The sequence below is a fragment of the Lonchura striata genome, chromosome 2 (assembly GCF_050655825.1).
Source record: "Lonchura striata isolate lonStrDom1 chromosome 2, ASM5065582v1, whole genome shotgun sequence".
NCBI lineage: Eukaryota > Metazoa > Chordata > Aves > Passeriformes > Estrildidae > Lonchura > Lonchura striata.
The window spans coordinates 48,244,060-48,266,197 of record NC_140704.1 but is presented as its reverse complement, the minus strand read 5'-3'; the positions used below and the strand labels follow the sequence as shown (position 1 = coordinate 48,266,197).

Below are 22,138 nucleotides of genomic sequence, written 5' to 3'. Positions count from 1 at the left end.
GAATAATTCTTTCTCACTTCATCTTTTAAAAGCAGCCTGTATTTCTTTATTTCATTGTGCAGTTGTAGCCACTAGAACTTTCAACCACTTTTTTCCCCAAAGCTGTATTGTAAAATCCTCCAGCAAGTTAGGGTCACAGTTGATAAATTGGCCAAGCTTTTCAAATACAGAAATAAAGGAAAGAAAGAGGTCTAAATTGAAGCTATGGTTCCCTTTTTCTGTTAGATCCTGCATTTGAACTCCTTCTCTTAGACTATCAGTAACTGGGACTAATAAGTACTGGAAAAACTCCATGGTGAGAGGAAGTGTTTATATAACTGTAATTTATGTGGATGTTTATTAAATATAGAAAAATTTCACAGGAACTATGACACTGTGCTTTCTGCCTCCAGTCTGATCAGCTCTCTCCTAAAAAATATGCTTGACTTTTTTTAAGTTTTGCCTCATTTCATGAAGTAAGCATTCTGGTTTGGTCCAAACCTGCCTATATCCAGTGTTAACCAGGTAGACAAAGGTACAGTTAATGGTTACAGATTGATCACCACTTTTTGGCAGCAAGACAAAATAGAAGTACTCCTGGAAGCATGACTGTAACTGGCTTTTTCCAAGGCTATGGTAGTTTGGAAGACTCTTTGGACAGAGATCTTGGAAAACACAAAACCAAAAGAAGGTATTTTTATTTTTCCTGCAGGATGAAGGAAAAAAATAATGTTATTCATTCAGTCCTGCCCTCCCCTCTTCCTAGTCTCTCCATCATCTCCCAGCACAGATGACCTTGAAGGAAGAGATTCTTGTTGCCACTTCATCAGAACAGAGTTGTTCCCTGTAGAGAAGGGTAAAGAGCTTCCAGCAAGGGGGACATACCCCTGGAGCAGGGCTTGTGTAGTCACAGCCAAGCCTTCCCACATCTATTCTCTGAAGACACTATTACTACTACAGTATAAATTTGTTTTGTTTATTGTTAAGAATTTCCCTATTGAAAGAAACTTTCAAAAGCAGCTGAATCCTTTTTTTTCATTTGTGAGGAAAAGTAATAAAATCATGCTTGACCAATCTGATATGATGGCATGACTGGCTGGGTAGATGAGGGGAGAGTGGTGAATATTGACCTCCTTGACTTCAGCAAGGCTTTTGACATTGTCTCACATAACATCCTTGTAGGCAAACTCAGGAAGTGTTGAATGAGTGGTCGTTAATACGGATTGAGAACTGGTTAAATGGTAGAGACAGAAACTCCAGTTGGAAGTTCATTCTAGAGATGTTCCCCAGGGCTTGGGACCAGGTCCAGTCTTCTGCAGCACATTCATCCATGACCTGGATGAAGGGAGAGATGCATCCTCAGCAAATTCACTGTCATTACAAAACTGAGAGGAGTGGCCATTGCCCCAGAGTTCTGTGCTGGCATCCAGTGAGACCTGGACAGCCTGGAGAGTTGTATGGAGGAGAAGCTCCAGAAATTCAGCAGAGGCAAATGAAGGGTCCTGCACATGGGGAGGAATAATCCCAGGCACCAATGCAGGCTGGGAGCTGACCTGATGGAAACCAGCTCTGCAGGTCCTACTGGACAACAAGCTGTCCAAGAGCCAGCAGTGTCCTTTGTCCCAGAAGGCCAATGATATCCTGGAGTGCATTAGGAAGAGCTTTGCCAGCAGGCTGAGGGAGGTGATCCTGCCCTTCTACTCAGCCCTGGTGAGGCCTCATCTGGAGTGCTGCATCCAGTTCTGGCCTCCTTGGGCAGGAGGCACATGGAGCTCCTGGAGCAGGTCCAGTGGACAGCTGCAAAGATGTTTGGGGGCCTGGAACACCTCCCTTAGAGGACAGGCTAAGGGAGCTGTGGTTGTTCAGCCTGGAGTAAAGACAAGTGAGAGAGGATCTCATCAACATCTGTAAGTACCTGAAGTGGGGGTTGCAAGAGAATGAAGCCAGGCTCAGCAGTGCCCTGGGAGAGGACAAGGGACAACAGGCACAAACTGAAACAGCAAGATCCACCAGAAAATGAGGAAGAACTTATTTACTGTGAGAATTACAGAGCACTGGACCAGGCTGTCTAGAGAGGTTGTGGGGTTTCATGTTACAGAGATATTCAAGGCCCACCTGGCCATTATCCTGTGCAACCTGATCTAGTAGAACATGATTCAGCAGGGGATTGGACTAGATGATCTCCAGATGTCATTTCCAAGCCCAGTCACTCTGTGATTCATTGAAAAAGGGCCATTGTGTAACCTTTTCAATCACTGGTACCAGGTGCCATTCCATACATTACTAAATGATCTACAATCCCTGCCTCTGCCTCCTCCTTCCCTCCACTAAATTTACTCCTGGATTTAGGACACTTAATTTTAGTTGACATCAATGAATGGTTCTGGGCACCTAAATCTTCTGGCACTTTTGAGAGGCAGTGTGAGTGAGAATGGCTTAAGTCATCTCTCTCTGCTGTGCTATGGTTTAGGGCAAACAAAAACATTGTATTTTTTAAACAAACATCTGCAAAAAATGGTGTAAAATAATGATTTTACCCTATTAGATTGAAATTGAACCTGACTTATCCTACAGTCTCTTTCTTGAGTTAATAAGTCTCCATAACCATAGACCTTCCCATTTCTGAGTGGAGCCCTATAAGAAGGGCCAAACAAAAGCTTTCTGGAAATATGAAGCACTAATTTACCCAAACTGTACAGTATGCATTTAACTGTTAGTTATAGACCAGTCAGGTATAGGTAATATCACCTGGACTCTCCAAAATTTTCCAACAGTGGATATTTTGTCTGATAAAATAAATAAAATGGGAATAAACAGAAGTAAAGATGTAGGAACACATATGGTATGTGCAGTATAGATGTGCTCCATCTATTCTACTCCTATTTTTTGATAAACATGGTAAAAAGTATCCAATTCATGCAGTTCCACATTTGTAGAAAAGCTACAGGGAGACATACATTATCTCTGCATCAAATCATTACTTTTCTTTGTTAACAAAGAGTTAAGCATGCTTTGAAGCAAATATTGAAAAGAAAATATTTAGTTTGTTTATCCTCTGGGAGGGCTTCCTCCTCTGAGATGAGGCAAGAATGTTATCAGTAAATTGGATAATCAGGAACTGCTTAGCTGAGAAAAGAGGGTGGAAATACATTTTAAATTCTAATTTGTCCTTTAACAACATCAGACATGTTTCACATTTGTTACTAGACAATTTTCAAGCTCACTTTAATTTGGGAGAAATTGCTATTAAAATGAAACTGCAGTTAATCCTCAGTCAAAAGAAACTTTAAAAAATGTTGACCAACATTTGCTATTTAATTAGATGGAAAACAGTAAGCATTTCTCAAACATCTACAATTAATGTTTTAATATTATGTTAGCCATGGTGATTTTTAACCAAAAAGTACATTAAAACAACCAAACACCCTATTCAGTAGTGAGTAGGCTTCTGGTACCATTGCACCTGGTATCAGCTCTAGTGAAGGATATAATGGCAAGCTCAAGGTTTTTTAGAGGCCAAGGGATAAAGCAGAATGCAAGTGGGGTTTTTATGTCCTGCTATGTACTTTTCCAGAGCTCACATGGGATATTGGGTGTTTACAGATAAGCAAATTAAGTGCATCTTCTTTCAAGCTGACCTTCTTGTAAAAACATTATTTTTCTCTTTAGAGTCTTTATCTACCAGAGTGTGACTGTTATGTGGATAATTACAATGCTGAATAGCTGACAAAAGCATTATCCAGAAGCAAAATTATTAGCAGCTTTACCTTAATCTGAGTTGCAGAAATCTTGAAATGAGGCACTTAAGAGAAATGCTTCTGCAAGAAATAGCACACTGCCATCGTGTAGAGTAAAATGCCTACCCACATTTACTTGCTGCTGTCCTTAATATAGAAGGATGTCTCAGAGAGCAATGATCCTTGCTGGTCACATGGACCATTGCATGCTTTTCTACTTTGGTGATAGGAATGCAAGTTACCACAACTTCACCAATGCTCTTCTCTGAACTGCTGAAATTTTATTTTTCCAGGTATACACAATACGGAGCTGTTTTCCACTTTGACAAAAGTTTATCTTGTCATCAGAAAGTTTATCTTGTCTTCAGAATTAAAAGCATCTGTAGGATGCTTTTAATTCTGAAGACATGCTCAGTTAAAAATGGCATGTAGTTGAAAATTGTGATTTCAATGTAATTTCCTTTATAACATGCAAGGAATTGTCTGTGTCCATCATTTGACAGAAGTTTTTCTTATTTATTTAAATAGTAATTGGTGCCACATGGAAGTGTACCTGTAGGTATGCTTTAGGCCAGTAGTGCTATGTGCCAAGTACTGAATTCTCCAGGTTATAATATCTGTTTACAGCAGCAAGGTGAGATATTGTCTGTCTTGCAGTGTTTATTACACCGTAAAAAATTCCAATGTGGAGAGCATCTGGGTACCAGGTTTTATTGAAGAAACAATGACATTACAGATTTTACCCTATTTAGTTTTTCTTACATTAACTTTCTCCGTCCCCACCAGCCTTTCATCCCCAAGTCTCCTCCCTGCATGGAGGGGTCACTATTAGTGACATTGAGACAGAAAGTAGTATTTTGTTCCTGCTGTGATGCTGCTTGCATCTGTGCATCTCTGCTGCTTGCAACTGTGCCCTCTCAGGCACAGTCCTGGGCATCCCCTGGCATTGATGTCCATCACTGAATGTCCATCACTGATGTACAACATTGATGTCCATGGCTTCATCTTCAGGATCTTCCTGCATTTCTCAGATCCCTCCCCAGGCCAGGATCTTCACCTTTGGCCCCCTTCTTCTTTCTGAGAGCACTTCTTTCTTTCAGAAACTCATCTCTTGGCATCAAAACTTCTTTCTGGAAACCAAGCTCACAGTTCCTCCAGTCTACATAATGTATATGCATAAGAACAGCACATGATCAGCCTTTTAACTAATGCTCTGATCTCCTGTCTCTTTATTAATTGGAGGATTTGGGATACACTGCTTTTTTTTTTAGTCAGTGTTATCAACATTTACAGCAGCTAATAGTGTTTGCAGCTTGCAAGCAGCAGCCTCTTGTCTGAGAGTACAGGGGTTCAGTTTCATACATTCACCCACACACTTACACAGCAGTTACCTGCTGCCTGCTCCTGTTCAGTATTTCAGCTGTTTCTTGCCTGTGACAGCTCCTAAATCTTAATGTCTGTATAGACATTCAGCTCTGTGCCAGTATCTTCTTACACATTGATCTGCTCTTTGCTGGACTTTAGTTATATGTTATAGCTTGGTACCCTGTACAGCTGTACAACAGACAGAGAGTACCTTCCAAGCCATTTGCTGCTCCTGTGGGTTTCCCTACAATTATGGTTAATTAAGGTTTTTGGACAACAAACCACGATGGTCCAAACCACATGTGTAGATGAGAAAATCTATGGCTTATGTTGACTTGGCTTGTTCCTACTGGAATCCAGGGTGAATTCAGGTAATGCAAATACTGTCTAAATATGGACAGTTTATAAGTAATGCATTGAATTATTCATGTTGATTGACAAAATTTTAAAAAGCAGTTTTTTAGTGATTTTGATTAACTATTTAAATATTTAGAAATAGAGTGAAATTTAGCTTAATGTCCCCATTTTTTTCACTGTTCAGATTGACCCTTGGGTACGTAATGTTCCTTTTACTTTGCTGAGCTACATAAACTTCTGTACAATCACTTGACAGAAGCTTTTCTTATTCATGTAGTTAGTAATTTGTGCCATATGGAAGAGTACCTATAGGTGTGCTTTAGGCCAGTATTGCTATGTGTCAAGTAATGAGTTCTTTCAGGTTATAATAATGAAGGCTGAGATTGCCTCTTTGACAGTTGTAAATGAAGTGTTTTTACTTCCCAACCTGCGTGATTTCACTGAAATCAGTAACTATTTCTGGAAAAAAATTACCAAGACTCCACCCCTCCCTCACTCCCCCCAACCTGCACTTGATGTGAAAGGTTTAACTTGAAAAATTTTCCATTGCTTGGAAATCAGGAAGAATTCACAGAAAACAGGAATGTTATTGGAATGGGCTGCTCAGGCAAGTGGTGGAGTCACTGTTCCTGGAAGTGTTTAAGGAAAGATTGGATGTAGCTTTCAGTGTCGTGGTCTGGTTGACAAGGTGGTTTTAGGTCATAGGTTGGATTGATGATCTCAAAGATCTTTCCCAAACTAGTTGATTCTGTGATTGAGCATTTCCCACATGGAAAAAAACCTGAAACACATTTTGTTATAAAATGTGGTTGTAAAATTCTGAAAGGTAGACTAAATGTAGAAATGACTAAATGTAGAAATAACTTCCCTGAAAAATGATTCCACCAAAGTGGTGTAACTACCCAGTTACTTATGGTGGTGCCCTGAATTCCCTTTAGTGCAAGCAAATCATGCTGTCAATTACACCTGTAGCTTCTGATGAGATTTTCCTTAGCTATGTGTGATCCAAGGGAAGAAATGGCTTTGGAATGGAATTCTGTGCATGTGGCCAAATCCTGACGAAGCACTAGATTTTAGCTACATATCGTTATTTTCTGTTGCTCCATTTCCCATCTCCATCATTAGCTACTCTAGAATGGAAAAAGGAGGGAGGAAGAGGAATTGTTGTCCTGGTAAGTCATACTTCAGCACTTTGCATGCAAGACCCATTGCTGCAGGCACTGGGAGTCAGTTTGTGCTAGCACAGATGTTTTCCAGCTCCTCTGTAATGGTGCAAGGCCCTTGGAAGATAAAGGTTTTGGAACATGTGATCAGCCTTACAAAATTCAACTGCTTTTTCAAAGTATTTCAAAACACAGGAAAAAAAAGGCTGCAACTGATGACTTTTCATTTCAAAACATGTAAGAACACAGGTGCAAATAACCTGAGCCTGTCAAAATGGAGATCTTATTTGAAATCTGACTTTCATCATCTTCACCTCAGGAAGAGTTACTTAAGATGCTGTGTTTACTAATACTACTGAGACCAACATCAGCCATTCATCTCTGCTTGTCCTCATTTGAAATAACACATTAAGCTGAATTTTTCCATGTTCCCTTGTCCTGTTTAGTTCTGTCACCATCACTTCACACAGTCAAGTTTATGCCTATCCTCTTGGAAATGTTTTCCTTTTCAAGGGCCTATAAGCACAAGTTCATCAATCTTGAAAATTATCTAGAAAAGTAGGTATCAATAAATCAGTGCCAGTTTGTTCAGAGCACAGAACGTTAGACATGACTTAGCATGTTTAGTGTTTAGGGGATGGGGACTTTTTCTTTCAATAATAGCTGTTGGTTTATTTACCATGGCGTACCAGCATCCTAATTAACATTTAGATTATCAAAACCTGAGATGATATTTTAAGAAATGCGGAGGTGGATATTTCCTTTCAGGGATAGACTTTTATAGCAAAGCTGCTGAATATGTGAAAAGCACATTTTGAAAAAAAAAATTCTTATGGCCAAATTTTTAAAAGGCTTTATTTTAGCAGGGATATTTTTCATCTCTATAACCGTCTTGCAGAAAAACCTGCCTATTACTGCCTCATTTTTTTCTCAGCATGTCATTTCTAAAGAAAACTATGTCACTAGGAAGTCAATTCTAATTTTATGCACTGTTTTGTAGCCTGCCTACATGCAAGGCAACTTTTCTTGCTATTTAAACATTGGATATTGTTATGGAGAAGCTGGGGTAGGGGCTCAAATGGACCCACACCTCTCAGTGACATATAATCTAAAATTCATTCATTTGAAAGGATAGGTACCATGATTGGATATCAAGTCCTACTCTACAGAACATAAATATACAAGCTCCAGCTTCTATCCACACCCTGTTTTGTTTAGAGTGGCACAAGATAAACTCAGGGGAACAGGACACTTCAGGCAGTCAAGGCATCATGTCAAGACCTAGCAGCTTGCTCCCAGGTTTTCCTCCTCTCATGCGGTTGGACATTCCCGTACAATGTGCCTCATCCCAAGAAATTATAAATTTAACACACCCAAAGCTCTGTACGTTTTGAACTGGCAGACTTAACTGTGAAAAAATCCAACCCACAATTTAATACAGAAAAATAATGTCCCTACTAAAGAGTAACTGTCCATCAATTTGAATTCTCCATCAGGTAACAGGCAGCAATGACGTCCAGTGTTCAGCCCTCTAGGGTGGCTGGGGAAATCTGTGTTCAGGCTTTGATCTGTGGCTCACCTGATGAACAGCTGAGGATCCATGCCTCTGTACTCTCCAAAATATCAGCTGGGGAAAGCAGCATCAGTTAAAAAAAAATAAATCAGAAAGGTGCCAGGTATTAGGACATTCCCAAGGTGGCAGGAGGCACTCAGGGAGGCTGGAGGCTGAGGAAGGATGAGAAAAGGACTTCCCAGCTCATTCTTACAAACCAGCCTAGTGGTTTGGATGAATTAGGCTCAACATTTTTAACTTTAAAAATCTGGATGTTCCATGTGGAAAATGTTATTTTCTGATCTCCTCTCTATCTCTTGATTGAGATAGAGCAGGAGAAGGAGAAGTGCTTGTCCAACAGCAGCCAGCCACAGATGCAGGAAGTGGCTACAGAGGAATTTTTAAAAATAGTAATCTCTTTCATCATCAGAGATTTTATGCAAAACCAATTAATTAAAAACTAAGAAGGAGGGATGAGAGTAGACTGGACAAAGGCTTAGTGATAACTGCAGAGTCACCAGTCCCCTCTTTTGTTATGGTGACATTCTAAATCCTTCACTGCTGCAATACTGGCCCAGCTTGCTTAAAATTCTCCATTTACCATAAAGTTTGGCATGGATGAGGCTTTCTGGTGACAACTATCAATGCATTTAGGGAGAAAGGGGCGAGACACTCATTATTTTTATCAGCCTCCCACAGCAGAAGTTGGAGTTCTCTGGAAATTATGCAATTTTAAATATGTTTATTTTTGAAAGTTTTAAATCAAAACAATTTCTGATTGGTATGTTCCTCTCATCTGGAATAATAAAAAATAGAAGTTGGGTCATAGCTAGATTAGCTGGGGACAACAGTCTCCCTGTGTCTCTTTCCATTCCTCTTTCTCTCTTCTATAAACCTGAATGTTTTTATCCTCTCCTTTCTGTTTTTTCCCCCACTTTGGCATAAGTGCCTAATATAGTTATGTTTACACAGTCATTATAACATCATGTTGTTACCAACATCTGCAGTTTTCTTTGAAATTTCTCCAGGCTGTAGGGCTCATTCTCCCTCTCCAGTTATTAATCTTATGTTGAGACTTGGAACAACAGGCAGAAAGCACCAGCCAGCAGTGCTGTGGCCATAGCTGTGCTGGCCAAGAGAATGATGCAGGTTCCTTTTGTGTGTGTGTAAAAATCAGATTCTCATTTGCATTCCTTAGGAAAAATGTGACTTTCCTGAAATGCACAGTAGCTACTAAACTGCTTTTGTAGGAAACACAGACAAAAAAAGTTGGAATCAAATTCTGCCCTGTTCCCTCTGTCTTTCTCTGCCTTCAAATATTTCCATTCACCTATATTGAGGTGTTCTCTTTCCATTTAGGCTTTTTTCAAAAAAGATTTAAATTTACAAAAGTGATGCAGTGTGTCCTTTTAGGTATTTAAGGTCATATTATCAGAACAGTTTAAGATTCAATTTTACATGACTGTTCTGGAAAACCTAGCCACTGGTTTAGATATTCAAATGGGAGCTGACCCAGTCACAGAGTATTTCTAGTGAGGTGTTATTAAACATGACCTGCTTCTCAAAACAATGCATCCTTCCAGACCTAGGTGCCTGGATACATTAGCTGATATCTGAAGAAAATTGCTGGGCAGAACCTGATTTGTAAGTTTATTTAAGACCTACTCAGTATCCTGGCCTGAGATTTCCTCCTTTTATTTTCAGTGAACTGTTTCTTTTGTCAGTTTTGCGTTTTTTATTGTTTGAAAAAGGAATAACAGCCTGTACAGACTTGGAGATAGTTGATACATTAATGAATAGGTCACAGAGGACATTTGTTCTAATATCTATGTGTTTTTTTTCTCTGTATGAATTTCATAACTACATAGACACTACTTCATTCACTGAAGGGAGTATGTTAAGTGTTCATGGACGCTATAAGTCAGCTAAACATGTCTAGTAATTTCCATTCTAAACTCCCACTTTTAGAGTTTGCAATTTTTATAACTAAAACACCAGCATCTGGGCCAAAATTATATTAGTGCAACCTCTGACAGTTTACACCTTATTGCCCTAAATGAGACCCATCTCATACAAGTTTTGGCAAGCAACAAAGACGGTGAGCTCATAAGAAAACTCTTGAGGCCGTTAATCACTTTGTATTTGGAATAAGGCTAACTTGGGACTCAAGAGATGATGCTTAAAGACCCATACTGACTGAGGAAAGTGAAAAATAAATGTTGAATAGAACTGCCCATTCATCAAACACTGTATGCTCTGTTTGGTGAATGATGTAGTGTACCTTGAATAAAAATAGTGAAAATCACATCCCAGACAGCAACCAAAAAGCAACTGAGAAGAATTTTGTTCTGTCCCGCTCAGTATTTACCAACCAGTTTAAGTAACCTTAGTAAGGGTTTTTAGAGAAGAAGGTAGGAGCAGTGATTACTTTTTGAAGGTAAAGCAAAGCTATCAAAGCAACAGTTTACTCCCCCTTTGAATGAAAACCAGACAAAAAAGCAGTTAGGTTACTCCAAGTGGAACTTAATTGTTAAGCTTTTAGTTCCTCTGTTTCTGATCCATCACTGACTGAAATTATTCCAGGTGGGCTAAGATATAGCAGTGACTACTGTATGTGAGTATCAGTAGCTTCCAGCTTTGCTTTAAGATTGGTATAGGGGAATACCTGCTGGTGGGAATAAACAGTAGGCTGCAGTCAAGCTATCAGCTATTTAGGGGCATAGGAATCAACCTAGACAGTGATGGTCAGGCTTGCAGGTCATCAATGTGTGTTCAGCAGATGTCCCTGAGGAGACTGTGTTAGCGTCTGAGACTTCACTAATTGGAACACTGCAACTTCCAGACAGCGCTGTAACTAGCTCAAATGTGAACTCTCTCTTTACCCTTCCCCTGCCCTATGCTTCAATCCACAGAAAGATTAAGCCAGTGGGAATAAGCATGCCACAGAGAGGCTTTCAACTTCAAACAAGGCCCGGTACCCTATGGCAACAAAGGAAAATGATCCTCAAATAGTCTGCCCTATTGTATTGTTGTAGCAATTGCTATTATAATTACTATCTTTGTCAATTTTTTTTTACTTTTCTGAATCATTAATACCACTTATTTTCTATTATTTAATGTATGTTCAGACCAAATTCCTAACTTTATTGGGAAATAATGTTTCAACACATTGCTATATCCTATGCCACTACTTTAGGTATAATGAAATAACTCTCTTATACTGGTGCATGACTGTAGAACTCTCACTGTACTCACCCAGCTTTAAATAACATCCTTGCAAGATCGGTGTTCTGCCTGCTTTTTCAATATTTTAAACTACCAGATGTCTCCTAAAACCTACGCATTTAGGCATCTGCAAGGTCAATGAGTGTGCATAAATGGGAGGCCAGAAATTGATGCAATGAGTCAAACCCTGGTCTCATTTACACCTGTACTGAATGCAATCTCTTAGCTGTGATGTGAGCTGTGATTGCACCTCATTTCTGAATCTCAGAAACTTTTGGGTCAGGTACATTACCAGTATGTAGTTATCTGATTCCTGGCGTGCACTAGTTTTGAAACAGCTTAGCCATAGTTCTCTGAGTGATTTAGTGTAATGGGGAAGAGAAACTGAAGAAGGAATTATTCTGGGGGAAAAAAGATTTTTTGTTGTAGAAATGCCGTATTCAGAGCTTGAGATATGGTGGTTAAACATAAATACAGCATAAATTATTGTTCTCCAAGCTGCATAGTTATTCCTCAGTGGGACACAGGGAAATGCAGGAAATTTTTTCCAAGCTAGCCCTACCATAAACCAAGTAGTTAGAACTGAAAATGGGTTGAAGATTGGAGATTTTTGTAGTTACAGGGATTTCATTTTGATTTACAAAGACTTATTGTAGACCCAAGTGTGTGACAAAAATACTTTTTTTCTCTTTGAAGCCACTACTTAGCACTCAGATATAAAAATATGGCACTTAGCAATGGAAATATATTGTTGTTCTTTTGTAATTGTCTTACACATTTCCAAATGATCACAGACTTCTGTTCTGAAAGAGCTGGGGTTTGATTTTTGAAAATAACTCAGATGCTTCACATTCATTTTGCACATCATTTGGGTGCAAAATTGTTTAGACAAATGTGTATCTTCTGTGATCACATGGTTATAACATGTAAGGACCAACATCCACCTTGCAAAGTTAGCATTAAAATGGCTGGAAGAGCATGACATAGCCAGCAGGAAGTACTGTGAGACTGTCTGCCTCGTCACAGCTGAATCTTAGGAGTAACTTGGTACGGACCAGCATGAGAGGAGAATTAGACCCAGTGTAAGCACTGACGTGTTGCACAGGCCAACTGTGATGTCATTTTCCTTTTCTCATTCTGCCCTATAAATATAATGAAAAACTGTTAGGGAACCACTCTTTTCTCAGTGCCAATTGTTGATCACCAGGAAGGGTGATTCAGCACTTCATCATCAGTAATAAAAGCACAGAGCCACAGAAGTCAATATTGGTTTGGGCATGTGTAATTGAAAAGAAACTGTAACTGAAAAAATCCTCACAGCGCACTAATCCAAGTGCAACCATGCAGGAAAAATAAACCAACAAATAGGCATAACCAACAAACAAATAGTGTTCTATTTTTTCTATCCTGTGTTTGTTAGGAAAAAAGACCCCAGAAAAAAGGATAGAAAGAATGCCTACACACATTGAAATGTGGCTAAAAGGGGCAACAAGTGGGAGCAGACACTCACCCCACTCCCTTGAAGTCCCTGGGGCACACCCCACACTTAACCCCATTCGGTCCCTATCACTCCAGCAGTCTCTATAGGAAAGTGGGGAGGATCTTGGTTCCCTGTCCTAAGGGAAGCACACAGGTGAAACGTCTTAGCCTGGCTCACTGCAACAACCCATGGCTACCTCAGCCTGCCTTACCTGGCTTGCAGGTGGCCACTCAGACACCTCTTCCTCTGAAAGCGGAACACAAAGCTTGGGTATTGGCACCAACTTGATGAAACCTTCCCTGAAGTGCTTCTTTCTGAGGTAGAACTTCAGTGAATGAAACTGGCAGTATGTACTAATGAGCTAAATGAGTACTTTCAGATGCAGGATCCTTCTGACTAATATTTATCATGTTTGACTAATGAGGGCTGGTTAAAATGTCAAGAGTTTTTAGGGTTTTTTATTACCTTGTTTCATACTCACTCTCACAGTAGATATAATAAACAGATCTGTTATTTACTCCTTCTGTTTACCCAGTCCTGTAGGAGATAAAAGAGTTGCTGCAGCATCGCTGCTTCTGCATAGTTTAAGTAGTGTTGTGGTTGTATGAATAAAAGTGACTGTTCCTGCCTGGAAGCAAGCAGACTTGGGTCTGTCATTTAAGAGTAGGTTCTCACTGAAGCTAATGCAGAACTACGTTTGGCCTAGTGGGAGAATTCAGCTTCTTTAAAGCAAAATTTCTGCTGTAGCTCCCCTACCTGTGACATACAACTTTTCCACTGACAAGGGAGGAGAGCATGGGCAAACTCGTGGCACCCTCACTGGCCCACTCAGGGACATGGAAGGAGCCCTTCCTGGACCCTCTGAGCACCGGCCCAGGATGGTGAGAGCAGCAGTCCCTGGGAGCAATGTCAGTATTGTTTTGAGCATGTGTAATTGAAAAGAAACTGTAACTGAAGAAATCCTCACAGTGCACTAGTCCTGTGTAACCACAAAGGAAAAAGAACCCACACAAACAGGGATGTGTTTCCCTGTGGATGGATATGGCAAGAGAGCTGGGTTAACCCTCTCACACCTGCCTGCAGCTACCTTTTCACCCACAAAACCTGGGCCTCTGCTGATGGCCCAGCTCCCCAGAGCTGCTTCAAAGCCTGGGTGCTCCTTCAGTGGCCATGCACAGCAATGCCAAGACCTTTCAAAATAACAAAGGGGTTTTGCTTGGTGTTCATGAGGCAGAGGCACAGTTAGTCAGATTATCATATAGCATGGCATAATCCAATATAAATCCAAAGGCAGCAACAGCCTGGGGGACAAATGGGGAGGCTGCAAAGAAAATGGGTGTATGAACATGCATTTTTAAAAGCAGGTAAGGCAAAGAATGCTGTCAATAGCTGCTCTACTGCAAGTGACCCCATCAGTTCTTTCAGGTCACTTGTTTAAATGGACGGAAACTATTGATTTTGTCTGATTCAGTCTCTACTGTGCATTTCACAGGGACAAACGCTAAGCACGGGTTGCGCTGTAAGGCATGCAAGATGAGCATCCACCACAAGTGTGCAGACAGTATTGGACAGCAGCGTTGCATGGGCAAGCTGGTAAGTGAGCAGCCCAGGACAGCTTGTGCTGGAGCCATTTCTTTGTGTGTCTAAGCCCCAGGTGTGCATTTAGCTGCTGCACTAACAGAACCCACACCAGACCACTTTACTGAGGCAGGAAGAGTGAAGCCAGGTGGTGCCCTGCTGTCAATTCAAGCAATTGCTGCTGCATAAGAATGCAAACAAAACCAAAGCACAAATGTGGTCTGCTTTGTTGATGTGAAAATACAGTTACAGAATACAAATTTAGCTAGCTAACGTAATTCATTACTTTGATTTCAACTGTGCTTGCTGCAGTGTAAACCTCTCAAAGAATGCTATAAATTAATCATAGTATTTCTGTAGGGTTTAACAAATAAAAAAATCCTTCAAATTATGTTTTGTTGTTTTCTCCACTGTTAGGGCTTGAATAAAAAAAAAAAAAACATAATTCACCTTAAAAAGAAAACCAAGGGATATTTCACAGTAAGACACTACAGACTTTGAAGCAAATTTTCAGCAGGAGTCTGGGAGGAGCCTGCCTCTGTAAGGGCACAGCACTTTAGGGCCTGGGTTGCCTTCTGAGTGCCAAAATCTCATGATTGGCAATGACAGTACACTGTGTCTGAGACAATTCTAACCCACCTTGTTGACTGTTACAGGACTATGGTTCCTTCTGGTTACTTTTGGAAAAAGAACAATTGGAATATGAAAAGTGATAAATAGATTCATGTTTCAGATGTTCTCAGATTTGCTGCAACTTGAAGGCACTTGAGACAACTAACACAGCACAGTTTTACTGTGTTAAGTGATGGGAAATGCAAGCACTGACTTGAAAAGTGCTACAAACTCCACCTTTCACTGGAAAGATCTTTTCTGTCCAAGAGTGTTCACTGAAAGCTGTTGTTGTTTGTATCCCTGAGACAGGTCTCCATGTATCTAAGCCGTAACCATAGTTCTAATATGAGGTATTCTGGTACAGGAAGAGCTGAATGTCAAGCCCTGGACAAGGCAAATATTATCCTATGTTAATTGATTCATGCATTTCTTGATTCCAGCCTCAGCTCTTGTAGCTACTAGTTTACAAAAACAAAAAAAGAGAGACCAAATTTACATCAGGAAGTTGCCAGCAAAGTCACAGGAGTTTTGTGAACTCGTGTTGATGCCCTGTCTGAATCTAGCTTGGGGGCAAACAAAGGCTGAAAAGTCTGGAATTTATTCCTCTAAGACTCCAAGATTATCAGTCCTCCCCTCAGTCTTTTTCAGTCTTTTTTGCAGCTCATTACCTAAAGAACTAGTTGCGTATCAGGTTTTGATGTACACTGAACAAAAGATATGGAAAATATGCACATCTCTTCAAATCTTCCTCACTTTTCACTGTGACTAGAAGTTCTCACAGTCTGCAGACTTAGAAATTGGAGAGACCATTTGTGAAATTCCAGTGCCTTGAAGGCATTAATTTTGAGTACTAAGAATTTGCCTGAACTGAGATATGTTTTTTAGAGTGGTATAGGCACCATTATTTGCCATATTATGGTACTCTTTAATGATAGAGCTTGAGTTGTTATGGTGCATTTTTCTACAAATGGACACTGTAGAAACATCTGGTAACAGCTTGGAGAGCTTTATGACCTTACAAGCCAAAAAAAAAAAAAAAATAAAGGCAGTGGAAGCAGCAGTAAACCTTAGCAAAACCTTTAGAAAGGCTCTAAATTTCTTGGGTTTCACATGTGCATATGTGGGAACATGAGGATTTGGAGTTAGGGTGGGGAAGGATGTTTAACAAATATGTTAAACATATGTTTAACAAATACAACACAACGCAAATTCACATTTTATAAGAAGATAGGGAGAGGGAAACTTTCCAGAACCACTAATGATTCAGCATTTCTACTGCACTTAATTAGTATTGCTTTTATGTAAGACAAAAGAAAAAGGAGAGCTGGAAATGAGCCACTCCTTCCACACAAATATAGGAAATATATTTTTTTCTAGGCAAAAAATCAAATAAACATCTGATCTCTAAACCTCACAGAGACTGAACAACAGGAGGCAAATTTCCAGCCTCACCACAATGTTCCACCATTAACCATAGAGCTGAGGCTATTTCTACTTCATCAATCAAGGCAAGCAATTCAACTCACTTGTTTTTGCTTTTTCTCCCTCCAGCCAAAGGGATTTCGACGATACTACAGCTCACCACTCCTCATTCACGAACAGTTTGGCTGCATCAAAGAAGTGATGCCTATTGGTAGGTTTTTTGACTGCTTTTGCATTCAGTCTTCCCTTGGCAATGCTCTGCAACAGCAGCAGCAGACTTCCAGCCATGGTCTTTACCCCCAGCAGCCATCCAGCCCCTTTCGGTGACTGGATGCCCTTCTGCCATCTCAGGAAAGGATCACTTCAGAGATACAAAGCTGGAAGAGGAGAGGGTGTGCTCATTGTGTGTTGCACTCAAAACCCTGTATACATTCCTTCTATACCTCCTAGCTTTTACCCTGCTTATAATAACAACTACCTGAGTTCAAGGTAGGAACTTAAGAGTGAAGAAATGCTGAAATATTGAGATGAGGTTCTGAGCTGGTTAAAAACAGATAAAAGACAGGAAGATAAAAATAGCAGGGGGCATTTAAATCACTGGTCTGTCTTTTGAGGGATGCTGCTAGGTTCCTGTCCTTTTTCATGCATATTTCTTACTTTCTTCATATTTTTCCTTATTGATCATGTCTACATATTGTCTGACTACTTGAAAGACCACTTTTTCCTCACTGTAATACCACATTTCTGAAAAGAAACATTTTGAAATGGAAAAGTTAAGTTTATTCTGAAAAATATTTTTCCCCACCAATACTCAAACCAGGCACACCTGGATGTGCAAAAAATCAAAGCTAAAACCAGGCAGTTAGTTTAAAACTACTTGTCCAATAACATTTGTATTGGTACTGTCAGCAGTTTAAATAAAAATTAATTACAAGGATTTAACCTATGTTTCTCTTTCTCAAAAACACCCATCATTTTTATCAGAAGTAACAGAAACATTTTGAATAAACTCTGGCTAAAAAATGAGGTGTGTTTTGCTCTAATCAAAATCTAAAATCTGTTGTATTTTCTCAGTACTTTGGCTAAAATTTCTCTCCTACATAGTGCTACAAATGTACCATTTTCTACATGCCCACAGGCTTGTGTCAAAGGAAGTTGAGGTCTAAGAATGCAGCATGTGGAGGAGAGTTTGAACTGAATTTGCTTGTTCCCAGTGAAGGCATCCATTTCTCTTCCATTTTTGTGGCTAGCTATGAGGGAAAGCTACTGTTGAGAGCAATCCAAGAAGTCACTGGTAGGGACAAAAATGGATTAGAACCTCCTGGTACTTCGTCTTCTTTACCACCACATAGGTAGCACCAGTGATGATTAGGGAAGGAGAATGGCAGGTGAAGAGACACAAGGCAATGGCTGAGAATGGAAGAGCCAGGATGAGAGGATGATCTTCATGGGAGTAGAGAGGCAGCAGAAAATTGATATAAATTCCATTAAGTTCAACACTCACTTTTTATCAGGATAAGTCTCTCAAATTGTTTCTAAGCATACTGCTCAACTTCTTGTTAGAAGTAGGCATTGCTCCAAGTTAAGCAGGAACATGACCAGAAACATCCTCAAGGTATTGATTAATGCATGTTTTGGTCCTTCTGTTGCAGCCTGTGGAAATAAGGTTGACCCTGTGTATGAAACTCTCCGCTTCGGAACGTCCTTAGCCCAGAAAACCAAAAAGGGAAGTTCTGGAAGTGGATCTGACTCTCCCAACAGAAACTCTGTAAGTATCCCACATCTTTCTTCCATTTTCTTTCTGGTGGAGCAACATATTCATTCATATGATATTGTGTCAGAGCTCAAAAAACTTGTATTTCAAACTGTAAAAAACCCTAAAATCTTACTTTCAGCTTCCATATTGAGACTAGAAAATTTGCTATTTTTGCAAATTCAAGTTTTAAGTTTTAGTGGGCTCTTGAGAAAAAGAAAAAAAAAATATTAAATTAGCAAACTGTTTTTATCAGATTGGAAAAGGAAATATTAATATTTTTATTTTTCATATCCATATAGAAGTGTAGCAAAGATATTGAACTGTCAGGCTCGAGCAGATGCATACTGCCTGTTGTTGATGGTCGCTATTTGCTCTTCATACAAGTGATAACAATGAGTTGGAGTCCTCAGAACAAATATTTAAAAGTAGATGATCCCAGTACAAGTCAGACAAAATTAAGACACTGCTGCTGAAATAAAACAAGGGACTGGGACCTCCACCCCTTTCCAGTGCAGAATCATGAGGATGGCATTACAGATCAGGGCTTCTCTCTCCAAACCCCAAATACAGTAGGTGTGGTTAGGTTGCTGTATCCAGACAGGGAGGTTTTAGCCTTAATGTTTGTCATTCACTCTCTCCAATCATAAAAGTCACTGTCTTAAGGACCATTGCAGAAGAGGTAAAGAAAAAGGAAAGTGATAGTTCGCATGGCCATGCCTTTGCTGTATCCATACCTTGTTCAACAGTAGCAATTGCCAATTTCTTCCTTACAGAAGAGGTTATTTATCCTAGTATTGGGATTCACGAGATCAGGAGCTCCTTCATGGTGTTGAAAAAACATTTCCTGCCCTCAGCCTCTCATAAACAGGCACTTAACACCTGTGTTTGAGGTTCTCTTCCATTCCCAGGAGATCGTCCCCATGCCACCCCTCTCAGATCCACATTATCAGAAAACTCTTCTGTGCACACCTTGTAAGACAAATCACTGGGCACAGAGACATGATGAGAGTTGGTCTCCAGGTCTCAAAGAAAATATTGATATGCTTAATATCAAGTCATGCTAATATCTGTATATGTTTGTTACATTTCCCTGGCATTTAAATGCATGCTCGCTCACACAGCTGATCTGTTATCTCAGGTGGTATAGGTGGACTCTAAACAAGCATCAAGTCATGTCAGACAAGAAAGAAGACAAACTAATTTAAGCAAGAACTAAGTGAAGTCTGCAAGGAATTTATTAAGGGACATGTCCTCTATCCACCCCCATTTGTGTCTTAAAAGGAATTTGCTAATTCCCTTTTTTTTTTAAACCCAAAGTGACTCTACCTTCTGTCTCATTATTACATTTCTTTCTTTCAATTATTTAATTTCCTTTGAAACAAAATTTCTACAAATGTAATTATTGCTTTCTAAATCAATAAAGATTATGTTGAATTATAAATGAAAACTCAAGCGTAGAAATCACTAATGCTGTGTCAGCTTACTCTAGGGAGCTGATCATAACTAGGTGGAGTGTGGGTGTAGAATTAGGAACGCAAGTTCATTACAGGAATTTCTCCAGGGTATTGAAGCTGAGAGAGAATGTAACATGTGTCAGCATACAGGAAATAGAGCACATTAGAGAAATAAATAAACAGGCCTGAGAAACCATAAATTCTGCCAGCACAAGCTTGTGGATTGAAACAAGGTTAAAAAACAAGGCAGACACAACCGTAAATGAAATGATGGAGCTGAGGACCTTTAAAATTGATGGGTGACCTGGGAGGAAGTACTGACCAGTGACTGCAACAGGGGTGTGGCACAGAGCCCTTAGAAGTATGTGTAGTTAGCAACTCACAGGGACTAGACCTTTCCCCAGTGATCCTCACTTCAGGGCTGCTCTGCTCCTCTCCAAGCAGGAGCAGCAATGCAGCTGTGCTGAGTCCTAGCTCTGTGAGATTAAATGTGCTTCAAGGTTCTGCCAAACTAGGGACACCAGGGACATGGGGACACCTGGGGTACTACTTCGCCTTGCAGGTGGTGTCCAAGCTGTGCAAGGCCTCGCTCTGGGTCAGCACAGCAGAGCTGCTCCTGATGAAGGTGATGAAAAGCAAAGGTGACTGGCTTAGGAGCTGTACCTTGCCCCTGCAGCCATAAAGATTCCATACTGCATGCAGTTCCTGTAGACAACCTCTACTCTCTGCAGAGTCAGCCACCTTCCTCTAAACTAGCCAAAGTATTTTTAACATGACTGAGCTGTGTGGACTTACTCACTGATTTTTCCGCCCGGATTCTGCATTTCCCATAAAAGAAAGTGGCCATATGCTCCAGATTTACTACCTACTGCTTGCTTCAAAACTGTGCTTCTGCAACCCACATTTATACAAAGAGGCACTTGAGGTCATGTAAATGTGAATCTTGTTAGTTTTTTGTGGATCAGGTCCTCTCAAAAGCAGCTTTGTACCTATATCATTTTGATTAGACCATTTGTCATGTAGTCATTCAGTGAAAAATCATTAAAGGTAAATGAGGTTGCCTCAGAAGGTTTTGGATGAGGTAAACATTGAAGAGACAGTCACTACACATCCCATATGCACTAGAACTTAACAAAATAATATTAATTGCTAATCAGCAATTATGAAGCTAGTCTGTGAAAACTGAGGAACATGTTCTAGCAATGAGCTGAAAAATAGCTGGGACTTAGTCTTTCAACAAAGCCAGTCTTTCTCTTCTCCACCCAGCAACCAGAATCCATAGATATGCTCTACACTGGATCTGTGTAAACTTTGCTAGTGCAGTGCCTTCTCATCCTCGGGTGACCTATTTGGGCAAGATGCAAGACAAACATGACCTGCTGCAAAAGGCTGAGTCTAAAAACAAGGAGCAACAGAGCAGCAAAATAAAGTATATATTCTCAAAATAGCAAGGGCAACAAGATAGCCACAAGACACCTGTGGCACTAATCTACTTTCAACACCTTTTTTCATTGGTTTCCTTCATGGAGAAACAGCTAGGAAAGTACTAGATAGGAGAAATAAAATTGTGAAAGCACTTTCTAAAAAAAGCTTTGCTGTCAATATTAGTAAAAGGGAAAAAAAAACAACATAAAATCTATAAAGTCAGATTCTGCTCCCTAAACAAAAACAGAAATGTTCCTGTGATGCAGGCACAGGACTGCAAAGCAATAGAGCAAGTTGTGTGTACAGTACAATAGTAAAATGTCATACACATTAAATCCTTCTTGTGACTTAAAATTTGTGAGCTAGAAAAAAATAAATGTTAGGAACAATGTAAGTACTTACATTTATTCAGATTAGAGAAGGCACCTGACTCAAGTTCAGTCTTTGGGTTTGTTTTTTCTTTTGTTACCAAAGGTGTAGCAGGTTCAGTGACTGAAGTTTTGTTAAGGTCAGACTGGCACAGAGTTGTTTGGAGCAGCTCCTCATTCCTCTTGGGCTATACAAGGAGAAGCTGACTACCCAACCAAGGAATCTGGTGCCGTACACAGAGTATACTTCTGAGGCTGGAGATTATGTCATCCCACGTTTTCCTATACTCTGGAACACTGGGTCCCTAATCATGACTGACATTAATATGGTACAAAAAAGAAATCATAGTAATTCTCAAAGCAACACTTAGGTTTCAATTTCCCTAACCATACTGGCCAGATGACTGTTTAAAAAGAAAGTGAGGGCAGATATTTAAAGACTGACTTCATCCACTTCATTGCACTCTAGCTCTTTCTTTTACAGCATTTTAACAGAATTAAAATGACACTTACATTACAGTTATTTTACTGAATAATGTATTCGGGACTGACACATTAAAATTCAGTAGTTTCAACTAATGTTCAGTCTCCCTAGATGATAGCTATTTAGTATACCTGCAGAATCTGCAAATCCCTCATGCCCTTTCTGTTTTGCTCGGAGAAAC

At 39.9% G+C, this 22,138-nt stretch overlaps 1 protein-coding gene across 3 annotated transcripts in view; it reads left to right on the top strand.

Annotated features, from left to right (window-relative positions):
- STAC (SH3 and cysteine rich domain) overlaps window positions 1–22,138 on the top strand; it is a 72,448-nt gene that overhangs the window by 30,793 nt on the left and 19,517 nt on the right. For all 3 annotated transcript variants that reach the window (XM_021553321.3, XM_085569922.1, XM_077786592.2), the window contains exons 4-6: window positions 14,351–14,451; window positions 16,600–16,681; window positions 18,123–18,238. In XM_021553321.3, coding sequence (XP_021408996.2) covers window positions 14,351–14,451; window positions 16,600–16,681; window positions 18,123–18,238 — 299 coding nt within the window. The remainder of the gene's footprint in view (window positions 1–14,350; window positions 14,452–16,599; window positions 16,682–18,122; window positions 18,239–22,138) is intronic.